General features: G+C 48.7%; 1 protein-coding gene across 1 annotated transcript; it reads left to right on the forward strand.

The window, feature by feature from the left end:
- The first annotated feature begins 325 nt into the window (after positions 1-325).
- Positions 326-16,615, forward strand: LRRC23 (leucine rich repeat containing 23). Its single transcript, XM_030535981.1, is given in 9 exon segments — positions 326-469; positions 694-807; positions 997-1,113; positions 3,651-3,821; positions 3,824-3,908; positions 4,025-4,155; positions 14,906-15,042; positions 15,704-15,926; positions 16,251-16,615. Coding segments are annotated over 9 exon segments (1,089 nt in total). The 5' UTR covers positions 326-397; the 3' UTR covers positions 16,290-16,615.
- Positions 16,616-16,646: the final 31 nt, after the last annotated feature.

Consider the following 16,646-nt stretch of genomic DNA (forward strand, 5'->3'; position numbering starts at 1 on the left):
ATCCCACCCCTTCATGCAAAATCACGCACCACCTCCTCCCAGCGAGCGGCAGCCAAACCCCTCCCCGCTCCTCCGAATTTCCCGGGAACTCTCGCCCACCGGGACTTGTCAATCACCCACTGTTGCCATGGCAGCAGATCCTGGCAAGAGTTCCCACCTACCGCCTGGGTTTCCATAGCAGCAGTAAACAAACCCTCCCTCTCCCTGCAGGTCCCAGGCTCCTGGAGCTGCTCACAGTGCGGGGGTCAGTTCCCCCCCCACCCCGAAGTGGGGGGCAGGTTTGGGTGCCCCGGTGCCAGTCTGGATGCAGGTCCAGGGCACCCATTGGTGCCAGCATTGGTGGATGGGATATGAGGCTTCTCCCATCTAGTCACCAGGCCCCCTCTGGCCCCAGCTGATGCCCCACCTGGTGGAGATTTCTCAGGACCCTTTGCATGCAGCGAGGTCATGGGTTCTCAGCAGGACTGAGGTCTGCACCAGTGTGACTAGGAGCCTCTGCACAGACTGAACTCCTTTCTCCCCTCAAAGGGGGCCCCTAGCGCAGGCCAAGGCACAGCAGCTGAGGGCATGGGTTTAGGTAGGGCAAAGCTCTCTTCACTGCTGGCAGGCCAGGGTTACACACAAACCCCCAAGGGCTGCTGGTCAGGGCTCTCTGGCTAGAATTAAATTCTCTTCTAATATGGCTTTTTCTAGTCTCTGAAGATGTCGGATGAGGAGTTTGAAGAGGAGTACAGTGCCAACGAACAAGAAAAGGAGGGAGAGGAGGGGGAGGAAGAGAAGGATCCAACAGAGGAGGAGGAGGAGGAGGTAAGGAAGCCTGACATGGAGAGAAGGACCCTGAGCGTGAGGGGAGGGAATCTGTAGGGGGACATGGCTGGGGTTAGGGGTGGGCTGAGAGACTGACCCTGCCATATTTTTGTGTGATGTTATCTCTAAGTCTCTCTTTCTCTGACTGTTTGTTTCTGTCTCTCTCCATTCCTTCTCTCCCTACTCCAGAGCTTGTCTCCCCACCTTCTTACAGAGGAGATCATGAAGGGAGGCCTCTCCCTCTTGTGTAAAACAGGCAATGGCTTGGCTCATGCCTATGTGAAACTAGAGGCAAAGGAAAAGTGAGTGTGGCAACATGCACAATCAAATCCTCCTCCTCCCTCCCACCCCCCAGTAGCAGGGCAGAAGCCAGCACCCTTTTCTGCAACACCCTTTCTAGGTGGATGGGAGAAGGTTGGGGAAAAAATTCTGGAATTATAATTAATGGGGAAATGGATTGCAGTGCCCAGTAGTGTGTCTTCTTTCTATCTGGGTTGCCATGGTTGGTGGGATATCCCACTCAATATTCTGGACAGATCATATTATGAGTTACCTCTGACTGTACCCTGGGATGATGGGAAGGGATATGGGCTTTGGGGCTGTCACTTGTTAGTGTCCCTCCTCCCTTCCTGTGTCTGCTTCTCCCCCAATATCTACATAGGCCTCTTCCTGCTCTCCCAAGTCAAAGCTGGCACCAGGAGATGACTGGCCAACTGGAGTTCAGCTTGTTCAGCCAGCAAAGCATTTCTACGGCCCTTTCTCTCTGGTTAGACTCACAGGTTGCAGTTGGCAGGACATCATGCCCTGGTGGAGACTTCACCACGGTTAGCCAGCCCTAAGTTACCTCTGAGATACCCCATTCCAGATCACTCTGATCGGTAGGGTCAGGTAGATGCCCAGATACACTGATGAGAACACCAATATCAACGTCCAGCTAGATACAATGACTGGGTAGATATGACAGATGGATAGTTAGATGGACACTCTAGGAAATGCTCTCAGCAGCTCTCCTCTTGTGAGCAGTAGGGAGGCTTAGATGACATCCCCCAGAGCTATGCTGTCATGGTATAATTCCCCACTCTGAACCTTGCGTCCAAAAGATTGGGTACCAGCATTAATTCCTCTAAGCTCAATTACCAGCTTAGTACTTGTAGCGCTGCCACCAACCAGGAATTCCAGTGCCTGGTACAACTCTGGTCCCCACAAAACCTATGCCGGGGACCCCCAAGACCCAGACCCTCTGGATCTTAACACAAGGAAAGTAAACCCTTTCCCTCACCGTTGCCTTTCCCAGGCTTCCCCTCCCTGGGTTACCCTGGAAGATCACTGTGATTCAAACTCCTTGAATCTTAAAACAGAGAGGAAATACACCTTCCCCCCTCCTTCTCTCTCCCCTCCCAGAGCTCTCCATGAGGAGACAGTAATCCTAACACAGAGAGAAATTAGCATCTCTCTCCCCATTCCCTCTTTTTCTCCGACACCAATTCCCTGGTGAATCCAGACCCAGTCCCCTGGGGTCTCACCGAATAAAAAAACAATACGGGTTCTTGAACAAGAAAAGCTTTTAATTAAAGAAAGAAAAAAACAGTAAAACTTATCTTTGTAAATTTAAGATGGAATATGTTACAGGGTCTTTCGCTATAGACACTGGGAACACCCTTCCAGCCTAAGTATACAAGTACAAATTAAAATCCTTTCAGCAAAATATAAAATTTGAACTCCCCCCAGCAAATACACATTTGCAAATAAAGAAAACAAAATAACCTAACTGCTTTATCTACCTAGTATTCACTAGTCTGAAACTTATAAGAGCCTGTATCGGAGGAGAACCTGGTTGCACGTCTGGTCCCTCTGACCCCCGACTGTGAACAACAACCCAAACACTAAACAGCACACACAAAAACTTCCCTCCCTCAAGATTTGAAAAGTATCCTGTCCCCTGATTGGTCCTCTGGTCAGGTGACAGCCAGGCTCACTGGACTTGTTAACCCTTTACAGGCAAAAGAGATATAAAGTTACTTCTGTTCTATTAACACTACTTATCGTTTATGACATATGCCCTTGCACTGATTCCTGCGGCTGTTCAAGTGACTTCACCACCCCCAAACTCAGCAGCCAACTGAATTATCTTCTTCCTCACCCCCTAGTTGCCAGTAATCCGTGGACCCTAAGTGTCATGGGGAGAACATTATTGGGAGACTTTGGAACTCACATCCCTGTGAACTAAGCCCCATGCTGGCCATATCCACCAGGTACTAGAGAGACCTTCCTGTCTTTCATTAATCAGGAGCAGCCCTTGCTGTTTTGCTGGCCAGGGTGGAAAATGTTTTCTGCCCCCTATGCCTGAGCAGCTCAGGAGAGGTTGGGGACCCTGGAAGTTGGTAGCCAGGTCAACTTCCCTGCTCGTCTGCCCCTAGAACGGCGCTGTCACTAATTATGCATTCCAGCCTCCTAGTCCTGCAGCCTTGTCCTTCCCCGTCTCCCTCTTTTCCCCACCCAGCCCTCAATGCTAAGACCACTATCTAATGGACTTATCTCTTCACAGCCTCTCTGGGTTTCTTCCCCTCAGTTCTGCCTGCTCCTGACAGCTCCTTCTCCATTCATGGGAGGGGTCTCCACCTAGGGGTCCCTCAAGACTCTGTTTCAACCCTCTGCTCACTCCACCATCTGCCTTCTCCCTCTTCTTAGTCCGAGAAGTTCTCCCGACCAGAATGTAGGTAGGCTGCAGAGGAGGGGATGGCTTCCCAACAGAGAGGACGGGCAGATATGGAGACCAGCTCTGGGAGGGGAGGGATGGGAAGAAGGAAAGCTGGATGTTTGTTCACATCCTCATCTTGTAGCAGGGACCGACAGATATCAGCCTTCTCCAGAACTACATTCACTTGCGTTATGTGGACTTGTCAGAGAACAAGCTGCGAGATCTGTCTCCTCTGGGCAGCCTCACTCACCTTCTGTGGCTGAAGGTGGATGGGAACTCGGCTGAATCAGCACCAGTTCCCTCCAGAGCTGCCTTACCTGCCACATTGCCAGCTTCGCCACAAACCGCATCAGGGCCACGGAGGGTATACCCATCCCACGCCTGGGCAGCCTCAATCTTAAAGGTGAGGTGGGTGTGTACCCAGGCTCTCACCACCAAAGAATGTGCTCCTTGCTGTGTGCTGGGAAGGGGAACGCTGGAGGGAATTAACCCTTTTGCTACTTCTTCTCTGTCACTCAGGGAATGAAATCCAGATGATATCGGGTCTGGATCCAGGGAAGCTGACAAACCTGCACACGGTGGAGCTGCGAGGAAACAAGCTAGAAACCACCACAGGGCTGCACCTGCCCAAGCTCAAGAACCTTTACCTGGTAAGAGCACCTCACCTCAGGGGCATTATGCCACAGAGAGTGGTGTAGAGACTCCACTGGGGCATCCATGCGCCAGTGTGGTGGTAGGCAGCGCTGTGCAGCCTTGTCAGCCTGTGAGACTAACATGTTTCAAAAAGGTCAGGGGATCACAATCAATTATTTGGGGCAGATTCTGTAATCTAGTGTGTTCCCAACATGCTCAGTCAGTGGCTCTCAGCTTCTCCTTTTAACCAATCCCCTTTGCTGCCATGGGGAGTGGTGTAAGGGAGAATAGCATCTTGTGCCAGGTGCTCTCCGAGGCTCAGGTGGGGCAGCAAACTCCTATCCTGCACTCTCTGGGGCTCCCACAGCAGGCAATGGAACAACCCGTACTCTCTCTCTCTCTGCCGAGCAGCAGGCAGCCTGCAGGGAAGCTGCTGAGCAACTGCAGCAGAGAAAGAACTGCAGGCACTCAGAGACCTCGCAGCTAGACCTGCTTCTGCAGCTGCAGGGGATGTGACTTCCTTTAGCTCCTCTGTGACCCTCACTCCTGTCCCTGTTTTTCATTAGTTGTACCCCCAGAACCACTTGAGTTCTGGGTCCGGCAGCTCCTTCCTTTAGGTTGGGGGAAGGGAGGGACCTTTAGATGTGGGGGCCTTGTGCCCATCCACTCTTAGATTTTCATAGACTTTAAGGTCAGAAGGGACCACTATGATCATTCTGTGGCACAATGCAGGCCACGGAATCTCACCCACCCACTCCTATAACAAACCCCTAACCTATGGTCTGAGTTACTGAAGTCCCCCAATTGTGGTTGAAGACCTCAAGCGCAGAGAATCCTACAGCAAGTGACCTGTGCCCCATGCTGCAGAGGAAGGCGAAAAACCACCAGGGCCTCTGCCAATCTGCCCTGGAGGAAAATTCCTTCCCGACCCCAACTATGGCGAACAGTTAAACCCTGAGCATGTGGGCAAGACTCACCAGCCAGCACTCAGGAAAGAATTCTCTGTAGTAACTCAGATCCCACCCCACCTAACATCCTCATCACAGACCACTGGGCTACTTACCTGTGATAATCAAAGATCAATTGCCAAATTCATTGCCGAAATTAGGCTATCCCATCATACCATCCCCCTCCATACACTTATCAAGCTTAGTCTTGAAGCCAGATATGTCTTTTACCCCCACTACTCCCATTGGAAGGCTGTAAGGTATGTTACCCACTCTGGATACCTGCACTCCCCATCCTTCCCCCCCCCCCCTTTGTTGTCTCTGGAATCATTTGAGCTTTGGGTCCAGTAGTTCCTCCCCTTAAGCTGAGGGAGGGCCTTTATATGTGGGCAGGTTTGCACCCACCCATCCCCCTGATCTTCAATAGGTGCAGGATATGAAGTGTGAGGCATTTAGGGAGATGATGCTGTCTTCCTTCTCCCTGACAGTGACAGGGCTGATTCCAACCCCCAGTTTTGAAAGTGTTGTGCAGGTTTTCTTTGAGACTGAGGACTGATAGGTCAGAGAAGGAACTTGTCAGCACTTGAAAGGATTGCATCATGGAACAGCTAGAGCTAGAGCAGCCAGGAGGAGAAACTATTCTTAACTTAGTTCTAAGTAATATTCAGTGACAGGAGCTAGCCACTAAGTAATAGTGACTACAGTATAATTAGGTTCAACATCCAAGGGGCAGGTAGGGCAACAAAAAGTGATACAGTGAGTGACCCTAAGCTTTGAAAAGGGAGATTTCAGTAAAATAAGATTAGTTAAAGACCCGCAGTTGAAAGTAAACAAAGTAAAGTCCTTAGATTTGACAAGGATACTACCTGAAAAAACAATGGATGGAGGAGGCGATGGCGTAGGACGGAGGGTTTTAAGTTTATTAGGAACTGGGAAGCTTTTAGGAAAGGAGGACCCCATATAGGAAGAATGGGCTCTATCTAAACCAAAAGGGAACCAGATTGCTGGCATGTAAAATTAAAAAGCTTGAGAGGATTTTGTAAACTAATGACTAGAGAAAGCCGATGGAAGCAGAGGAGCAAACAGTTTGGGCAGAGACCTCTCTTAGAGAGGAGTTTATTAAAGGTGACTCAATATCCTAGTAAAGAGGATAGGAAGAAGTTGGTGAAGTGCAGGTAGGAGCTAGTGAGGAACAAACACACACAAAAGAGTTCCATTTAAATAGAACACAACAGGCAAGCAGCTGAATACTGACAAAATGTACAAGTGCTTATTACCCTTTGAGGGGGCTAGAGTTCACTTCATTACCCTTCTCCAGTGCCTAAAAAAACCCCAACTCCCACAGAAGAGTAGCTAGAGACCCAGAGTTCAGTCTTTCAGGGTTTTCAGCAAGGATTGCACAGGGTCATCCTCCCCACATTCAAGTCCCAAAAGGAACTAAAGAAATGAATTTAATTAAATAACCTTTTTATCATAAGCTTTTATAATCTAATTTTTACAACATGACACAGCTATTTTATAATCCACAGACATTACTTTCACATTTACTAACACGCGACACGCCATAACTAAAGAAACAATATTAAAATCTGAACAGGTCACGTCCCAGCAAGAATACTCAGTGAGAAGAAACCGGAAAGTTCCAACGCTTAGGTGTTTGTTCACCTAAGTCTCAGTTAGATGTCTTTGGTCACCAACATCTAGACAGTCTGCTGAGTCTATAACAGGGGTGGGCAAGCTACATTTTAAGCAGGCCCTCGAGCCTCACCACCTGGCTTGGTCCCCGCTCTGGCCAGGGCACCTGGGTCAGGAGCACAAGCAGGTGGCTCCCAGAAGCATAGCATTGCCCTCATGGAGTCTGACTCCAGCAACAGGAACCTATTGAAGCAGACCCAAAACTACCACACCCAATTCCAGAAGCTTCTGGAGTGCTTAATCTGCATCGAGCAACTGATCCAGACACAGCTCACCTCCTACCTCCCCTCATTGGGTTCCTAAAGAGGCATCTCCCTATTAGACACATGGGTTAACACTTCTACACAGATGCTGGAAGTTTAATACCTAAAATAGGTGAACTAGAGTACCTGGCATTAAATGAGGACATTGATATAATAGGCATTACAGAAACATGGTGTGTCATAACAGATAAGTAAGAGTTAATAGAACAAAACTGCTTCATATCTCTTTTTGCGTGGAAAGAGTTAACAAGAACCAGTGAGGCCTGGCTGTCATCCTGACCCAAGGACCAATCAGAGGACAGGATACTTTCAAATCTTGAGGGAGGAAAGTTTTTGTGCCTGTGCTGTTAGTTTTGGTTATCTTCACTCTGGGGGCCTCCGAGGGACCCGACGTGCAACCAGGTTTCTCTCCAACTCTAGGCTCTTAAAGTTCAGACTGTGTAGGTACTAGGTAGATAAGCGAGTTTAGGCTTATGGTTGTTTTTCCCTTATTGCAACTGTGTATTTGGCTGGAAGAAGTTCAAATTGTATTGTTGCTGAACGGATTTTCATTTGTACTTGTATACTTAGGCTGGGGGGGTTGTTCTCAATGTCTATAGTGAAAGACCCCTGTTCCTATTCCATTTTTTAAAAATTTACAAAGCTACTTTTTACTGTTTTTTCTTTCTTTAATTAAAGCTTTTTCTTCTGTTTACGAAACTGATGTTTTTTTATTCTGGTGAGACCCCAGGGGACTGGGTTGGATTCACCAGGGACATTGGTGGGGAGGAAAGGAGGGCAAGGGGGAGAGAGAGGCTGATTTCTCTCTGTGCCAGGATTCCTTCTCTCAGGAAGAGTCTGGGAGGGGAAAAGAGAAGGAAGGAGGAAGGTGAATTGTCCTCTCGTTTTTGTGATTCAAGGAGTTTGAATCACCCAGTGATCTTCCAGGGTAACCAGGGAGGGGAAGCCTCGGCGAGGCCAACGGTGAGGGAAAGGGTTTACTTTCCTTGTGTTAAGATCCAGAGGGTCTGGGTCTTGGGGGTCCCCGGGCAAGGTTTTGTGGGGACCAGAGTGTACCAGGCACTGGAATTCCTGGTTGGCAGCAGCGCTACAGGTTCTAAGCTGGCAATTAAGCTTAGAGGAATTCATGCTGGTACCCCATCTCTTGGACGCTAAGGTTCAGAGTGGGGAATTATATCATGACATGGTGGAATGAAGATAATCAATGGGACACAGTAATATCAGGGTACAAAATACACAAGAACAACAGAATAGGTTATGCTGGTCGGGGAGTGGGGCTATATGTACAGTAAAAATCTTATATGAATCCAACTGTACTATAAAATCTCTGTGGATAGAAATTCCATGCTTGAACAAGAGTATAACAGTACAAATATACTACCGCCCACCTGACCAGGATGATGAAGGTGATTATGAAATGCTCAGAGACACTAGAGAAGCTACAAAGGCAGAAAACAATAATCATGGGGGTTTTCAACTATCTCCATATTGAGTAGGTGCATGTCACCTCAGGATGCAGAAACACCATTAATATCTGCTTCTTGGGAGCAGCTAGTCCTGGAACCTACAAAGGGAGAGGCAATTCTTGATTTAGTCCTAAGTGGAGCACAGGATCTGGTCCAAGAGGTGAATATAGCTGAATCACTTCATAATAGCGACCATAATGTAATTAAACTTCACATCGTTGTAGGGGGGAAATGCCAAAGAAAGCTAACACAGCAGCATTTAATTTCAGAAAGAGGGACTACACAAAAATGCAGAAGCTAGTTAAACAGATATTAAAAGGTACAGTCACAAGGATGAAATGTCTGCAAACTGCATGGAAATGATTTTAAAACACTATAATAGAAGCTCAAACTAAATGTATACCCCAAATAAAAACAAACAGAGAACAAAAAAAATTCCACCATGACCCAACAGCAGAGTCAAAGAGGTGGTTGGAGGCAAAAAGGCATTCTTTAAAAACTGGAAATAAAATCCTATTGAGGAAAATAGAAAAGAGCACAGCCCCTAGCAAATCAAGCATAAAAGTATAATAAAGCAGCCCAAGAAATAATTTGAAAAGCAACTAGTTAAAGAGACAAAAACTAACAGCAATTTTTTTTTAAGTACATCAGAAGCAGCAAGTTTGCCAAACAGTCAGCGGGGCCACTGGGTGATCAAGGTGCTAAAGGAGCACTCAGGGAAGACAAGGCTGTTACAAAGAATCTAAATTAATTCTTTGCATTGGATTTCACTGTTGAGGATGTGGGGGAGAGCCCCACACCCCAGCCATTCTTTTTAGGAGATAAATCTGAGGAATAGTCCCAGACTGAGGTGTCAGTAGAGGAGGTTTTGGAATAAATTGATAAATTAAACAGTAATATGTCCCCAGGCCCAGATGATTACACGCAAGAGTGCTGAAGGAGCTCAAGAATGAAGTGGCTGAGTTACTACCAATAATGTACTATTTCTAATTAAAATCAGACACTGCTCCAGAAGACTGGAAGGTAGCAAATGTTGTATCTAAAATATTCAAGGGGTGATCCAGGGAATTACATCCCAGTGAGCCTTATTTCTGTGCAGGGCCGCCCAGAGGATTCCGGGGGCCTGGGGCCGTCAGCGGCAGGCGGCTCCGGTGGACCTCCCGCAGGCGTGCCTGCGGAGGGTCCGCTGGTCCTGCAGCTCCAGTGGAGCATACGCAGGCGTGCCTGCGGGAGGTCTACCGGAGCCGCGGGACTGGCAAGCGGCAGGGCGCCTCCTGCGCTGCGAAATGTCTAGAGCTGGCCCTGTTTGGTGGCGGGGGGCCCTGTTTGGTGGCTCGGGGCACTTCAGCAGTGGGTCCCGGAACGGAAGGGCCCCCCGCCGCCGAATTACCGCCAAAGACGGGGTTGCACTTCAGCGGCAAGTCCCGCTTCGGTGGTAATTCACTGGTGGGGGGTGCTTCCGCCCTCGAGCGGAAGGACCCCCCGCCGGCAAAGACCGGGAGCGGAAGAAGCTCCAGGGCCCGGCCCCGCAAGAGTTTTCCGGGCCCCCTGGAGCAAGTGAAGGATCCCGCTCCAGGGGCCCCAAAAAACTCGTGGGGGCCCCTGCGGAGCCCGGGGCCGGGGGCAAATTGCGCCTATTGCCCCCCCCCCCGGACGGCCCTGTTTCTGTGCCTGGCAAATTGGTTGAAATTATAATTAAAAGGAGAATAATAGAACACCTGGAAGATCATGAGCTGATAGGGTCTAACCAGATGTATTCTGCAAATGAAAATCATGTCTCACTAATCTCGAAGCGGAACTCACATTGACTTCAGTTGCAGATATGAGCACTCAGCACTTCTGCTGATCAGCCCCCAGCTCTCAAATCAGACTCCTGAAAATGAGGAACATACAGTTAGTGACCACCTGTGAAAAGTCTGGTTGAAGTGATTTGCCCAGCATCACACAGGAACTGGGTGGCAGAGACAGGGCTAAAATCCAATTCTCCAGTGCAGCCTTAACCATAAGATTCTCCTTTCTCTTCCTGCAACCATGTGCTTCCTTCAGTACATGCCTTCCAATTTCTACAACAAACAAGGTAGGGGTCCTACAGAAAACAGCCTCCTTTCCTCTGATTTACTCCCTGAGCACCAGCCATCCTGTGCACTGAATGAAGCAGTGGTTCCGTGGAAAAAATAGTATGTGGTCATGTCATTGAAGATTGTAACATAATGCATATGGATAAGGGCAGCATTGGCTCCAGGCACCAGCGCAGCAAGTGCGTGTCTGGGGCAGCAAGCCATGGGGGGCGCCCTGCCGGTCGCTGTGAGGGTGGCAGTAAGGCTGCTTTTGGCAGCGTGCCTGTGGGAGGTCCGCTGATCCTGCGGGTTCGGTGGTGACTATGCCGAATCCGCGAGACCGGGGACCTCCCGCAGGCACGCCGCCGAAGGCAGCCTGCCTGCCGTGCTTGGGGCAGCAAAAAAGCTAGAGCCGCCCCTGTATAAGGGGAGCCGAATTCAGTTTGCACAGTTTTAATTATGGCATTTCTTAACTTTTGAGTTCAACCTTAATAATGTTCTTTTAATGTGGGGTGTCATCAGTAAAGTTGGAACCTTTGGATTCATTGCATAGACCTCTGCCACTTCCATTAACAGAGTAACCAATAGCAGTATAAGTTGCCATCCTCTATGTCAGGGGTGGGCAACCTCTTTGGTTCGAGGGCCACATCTGGGTATGGAAATTGTATGGTGGGCCATGAATGCTCATGGGGTACAGATGAGGGCTCTGACTGGGGGTACAGACTCTGGCGTGGGGCTGGGGATGAGGGGTTGGGAGTGCAGTACTGTGCTCTCGGCTGGGACTGAGGGATTCAGAGGGCAGGAGGGGGAATCAGGGCTGGGGGAGGGGGTCAGGGATGCAGGCTCTGGGCGTGCTTACCTCAAGCAGCTCCCAGAAGCAGCGGCATGTTCCCCCTCTGGCTCCTACGCAGAGGCGTGGCCAGGCAGCTCCGTGTGCTGCCCCGTCCGTAGGCACTGCCCCTGCAGTTTCCATTGGTCGCGGTTCCCATTATAGTCTTATTATTAGGGCATGGAATTACTTACTATCCGTAGAGATTCTATGGTACAATTTGTTTCATTTAAGATTTTTACTTCATTTGATTCTATGCTTTCTTTCACATACAGTGCCACTCCCCCACCAGCACGACCTGTTCTGTTCTTCCAATATATTTTGTACCCTGGTATTACTGTGTCCCATTGATTATCCTCACTCCCCCAAGTTTCTGTGATGCCTGTTATATCAATATCCTCATTTAAAATGAGGCACTCTAGTTCACCCATCTTATTACTTAGACTCCTAGCACTGGTATATAAGCACTTTAGAAACTTGTCACTTTTTAGCTGTCTGCCATTATATGGTGTAATTGAATGGGACTCTTTTTCATTTGACTGTTTCTCATCAGATCCTACCTGTGTTTTATCATTTCCCATCCTCTCCTCCTTATGAGGACATAAAGAATATCCATTAATAGATCCTCCTCTAAGGGATGTCTCTGTCCAAATCACATGCTCCACCAAACCTGTTGGCTTTCCGCCAGCCCTTAATCCTCCAGTTCAGACACTCTGGTATCCAAAGCCCATACCCAGTCTCTGAGGATGAGGAGCTCCTTGCACCGAAGGCACACATACACCACCTGCCTATAGGGCAGGTAATCATACATGCTGCATTGGGTGCAATAAACTGGGTAACTCCCAATCTGTTGCTGGACTTCTGCCTGCATTGTCTTTTTACTCCTGCAGCTCATTCCTTTGTTGTTTTGTTTTTATCGGGGGGGGGGGTGTTTAGCTTTAAGTTTAAAGAATGTTAAGTGTATCTAGCCCCCTGGCTCACACTCTCTTGCAAAACTCCCCTGTTAGCCGCTTCTGTTCACTAGCTCCTCTGGTCGCTTAGGAGCAGGCTTTTTAAAGCCCTAGTCTTCCTGAGCAGTCCCATTCCCTGGTTAAGGGTTGATGGGTACTAAAGGGTTTAGGGATCAAAGCCTCATTAAGAAGCTCTCAGCCTTGCCTAGCAGGCCGCTAGGCTCAGCAGACACATGGTCAACACACGGTCCCCCAAACAAACAGACCACACGATATATTTCAGGCAAGCAGCAAACACACCACAAACACACACACTACAGACAACAAACTTACCCCAAAGGTCATGTAATCGCTCCTCCTTCACCTGGAGAACCCTCTCGCAAAACTCCCCTGTTAGCTGCTCCTGCTCACTAGCTGAATAAGGAAGTATCATTTACTCATTAACGTAACATAAGAACCCGGGTCACACAATGAAATTAATAGGCTGTAGGTTTAAAACAAACAAAAGGAAGTACTTCTTCACACAATGGAGAGCTAATCTATGGAACTCATTGCCAAGGGATGTTGGGAAGGCCAAAACTATAATGGGGTTAAAAAAATAATTAGATAAGTTCATGGAGGATAGGTCCATCAATGGCTATTAGCCAAGATACTCAGGGATGCAGCCCCATGCTCTGGGTGTCCTTGGCCTCTGACTGCCAGAAGCTGGGCAAGATGGATCACTCAATGATTGCCTGTTCTGTTCATTTCCTCTGGAGCACCTGGCATTGGCCACTGTTGAAAGACAGGATACTGGGCTAGATGGACCATTGGTCTCACCCACTGTGGCCGTTCTTATGTTTTCACATTTCTCAGTGGGTTTCACAGATGTTTGTTGACAGCAGACAAATGGTGAGGAATCTTGGGTTCCATCCAGGCTCTGGAAGGGAGTGTGCTCTAGTGGGTACAGATTCTTCTGTCCGTTTCCCCACAAGCTTCACCCTATTTTTCCCCCTCTTCTCCAAACTGTCCCTATAACTGTAATAATGACTGGCCTAGACAAAATAAATCAGAAACTTCTGTTCTCCCTGTCACCTAACACAAGAACAATGAGACATTCAATGGCATTGAAAGGTGGCAAATTAAAAACCAATACAAGGAAATATTTTTTCACACGACATGTGATTAGACCATGGCATTTATTGACAGAGGTAGTTGTTGAAGCCAAGCACTTAGCAAGATTCAAAGAGGGACTGGACATTTATATGGATAACAAAAATATCCAGTTATAACAGTGAAGCCTACAAAAAATTGGAAGGAACATAACACTTCCCTGTTTCAGGGTTTAAACCATCCCTGGGGGCAGATTATCTCACATTTGGCTCTTGTCTGTTTCTGGCCACTGTCAAAGGCAAAGATGGCAGACTAGATGGCCCACTGGGCTGATCCAGCCTGGCAAGCTCTGTGACCCTGCAAACACATTTTCAATTCATAATCAAACACATAGAGTGATAATTCAGAACCCAAGGCCACAGATTGGGTACTGCTGTGATGGGGGCACTGTGCTGGTAGTGCTGTGGGTGAACCGTAGGGCTCACTCTGTTCTCTAATCAGTAATGATCTCAATGCCCCAGTGTAATTCTAGGGGCCACTGTGCTGCAGGGAGTGGTGTGGGTTACTCAGTAGGGGACATTCTTCCCTTGGAGTCAGTCCTGGCCCCATTGCCTCAGCATAATGCTGCTGGAGGTTAAGTCTTTCACAAAACATTTTGCTTGGGTCCTTGTAGGCATCAAAGATCCCTTATCCCTTTGCCCAAGTCAGGGTGTTAAGCCTCATACTCAAATCCCAACTCAGATTATTTTAGTCTCAATCATAGAATCATAGAATATCAGGGTTGGAAGGGACCTCAGGAGGTCATCTAGTCCAACCCCCTGTTCAAAGCAGGACCAACCCCAACTAAATCATCCCAGCCAGGGCTTTGTCAAGCTGGGCCTTAAAAACCTCCTAAGGAAGGAGATTCCACCACTTCCCTAGGTAACCCATTCCAGGGCTTCACCACCCTCCTAGTGAAATAGTGTTTCCTAATATCCAGCCTAGACCTCCCCCACTGCAACTTGAGACCATTGTTCCTTGTTCTGTCATCTGCCAACACTGAGAACAGCTGAGCTCCATCCTTTTTGGAACCCCCCTTCAGGTAGTTGAAGACTGTTATCAAATCCCCCCTCACTTTTCTCTTCTGCAGACTAAACAAGCCCTGTTCCCTCAGCCTCTTCTCTCAAGTCATGTGCCCCAGCCCCTGCGGGACTCATTATTCCTAAAAATTTTCCTGCAGCTTCTATTGGAAACAGTATTCCACTGGATCTCCTATCCTAAGTCATTGCACAGCACTGTTGGATTGTTAAACAGTTGTTGTGCCCCACCCCAGAGAAGGGTGCACTTTAGAAGAGTACACTGAGGGTGATGAGTATGTGGAAAGTGAAAGGGATTTTAGCACTATAACATTATTCTGATTCTCTCCTCCCTTTCTCCAACTTTCTTTCCTTCTCTCACCCCAATCTCTCCTCTCCCTTCCGGTGCTCAGGCCCAAAACTTCATTACCCACCTTGAGGGCCTGGAGGAACTGGTGCAGCTTACGACCCTGCATCTGCGTGACAACAGGCTTGTGACTCTGGATGGCTTCTCTAAGAGCATGAAGTGTCTGCAGTACCTCAATCTGCGGTGGGTCCTCCCCTGATCAGCTTTGGCTCTGGAGACCCCTCTGGAGAGTGCTGGGAACCCCCAGTGGGCAATGGGACTGCTCTCCTCAAAGCATGTCAACTTTGCTGCTTTGGAGACACCAGTCTTCACCAGCACGTGGAGCTGGGTTGGTCTTCCCTGCCCACTGATTTCTAAGGCCCAGGCTAAGCCACCTTGATGGGCCTCAGTGCTCTGATTCCTCAATCACTTTAGGATGCCTCTCTTTGCCACTGTGTTCCTTCAGAGAGATTGGCCCCTACACGTCCATCTCGGATCTGCCCTGTTGCACCTTGTACCATTTGCTAAAACCCTCTTTGGTCCCTCCGCCCTCCCACCTTCAGTACCCTGTTGATTGCAAATACCCTTTTCTCCTAGGTATTTGCTATACAGGGGAGGCGATGACACTGGCTAATCCAAAGGGCTGTCTGTACACAGAGGAGACACCTAAGGAAATTCAGAGAGGGAAAGGTCTTTCTTTCTTGTCTCTCTCAGTTTGGGGAGCTCCAGGTGCTCAGGGCTGTTTGCTGATGAGGCTCTTTAGTAGGTCATGTCTGTTCAGTCTCTTTATTGTTATTTTTACTAGATATTTTTAATAAATAGTTATTCTCTCTCCCTATTTTCCCACACACACCCCCCTCTGCAGGGGGAACGGGATTCTGAACCTTCAGGAGATGGCAAAGCTGCAGGTTCTGCCCATGCTGCGGGCACTGGTGCTGATGGACAATCCCTGTTCTGATGAAAGTGAATACCGGATGGAGGCTCTGGTGCTGCTTCCCCGTCTTGAGCGTCTCGACAAGGATTTCTTTGAGGAAGATGAGCGGGCAGAGGCCGAGGAGACGCGGCAGCGACGCCGAGATGAGGAGCAGGTTAGAGCAGGGAAAGCGAGGTGGGGGGCTGTGGTGGGAAGAGACTCGGAAAGGAGAAAGACTAGAGATTTTCAGTCTGAGTGTCTTTTCTTTAGATTAAGGGGAAAAAAGAAAGCCTAAAGTAGAGCCCCAGGAGAGAGTACAGTGTGTGAAACATCCTCTGAAGCATGCTGCATCACATCTGCCATACAAAATGGCCCAAGCCATTAGCCTTAGCTAATGAAAGGGTCAGCATTGAGAAAACAGTCAGAAGAATTACAGGGCCACCTACCCCACATCTGGAACCATCCTTGTTAACCTCTCCCTTTTCTCTTTTTCCCTCAGGAAACGGAGGAATCTGCCCAAGGGGAAGTGACTGAGTGACCCTCCAGTTGCCCCTAGAGTCCCTTAGAACTCTGTTGGGCAGGAGTAGGTTGGCCAGGGAGCAGGGACCAGTGTCTACGGCTCCATGTATTTGACCCTTAGAGACCTTTTCTTGGCCCACACTCCCTGTCTCTCCTGGGGAAGTTGGTGTCAGACACCCCTCTGTGCTGCCTAAGGGAATGCAGCTCTATTGCAGTCAGTACAGCACAGGCTCTGCTCCTCGCAGGCCCAAAGAGAAGGAGGGACAGTTAAGGTTTGTGCAGTTTGAATTATGGAGCCTGAAGCTCCTGCAATATTTTCTGCTTTGAATAAAAAGAATTAATGAATCTGGAGTGAGTGAAGTTGATTATCCTGGGC

Source organism: Gopherus evgoodei, chromosome 1 (assembly GCF_007399415.2).
Source record: "Gopherus evgoodei ecotype Sinaloan lineage chromosome 1, rGopEvg1_v1.p, whole genome shotgun sequence".
In the NCBI taxonomy this organism is placed as follows: Eukaryota; Metazoa; Chordata; order Testudines; family Testudinidae; genus Gopherus; species Gopherus evgoodei.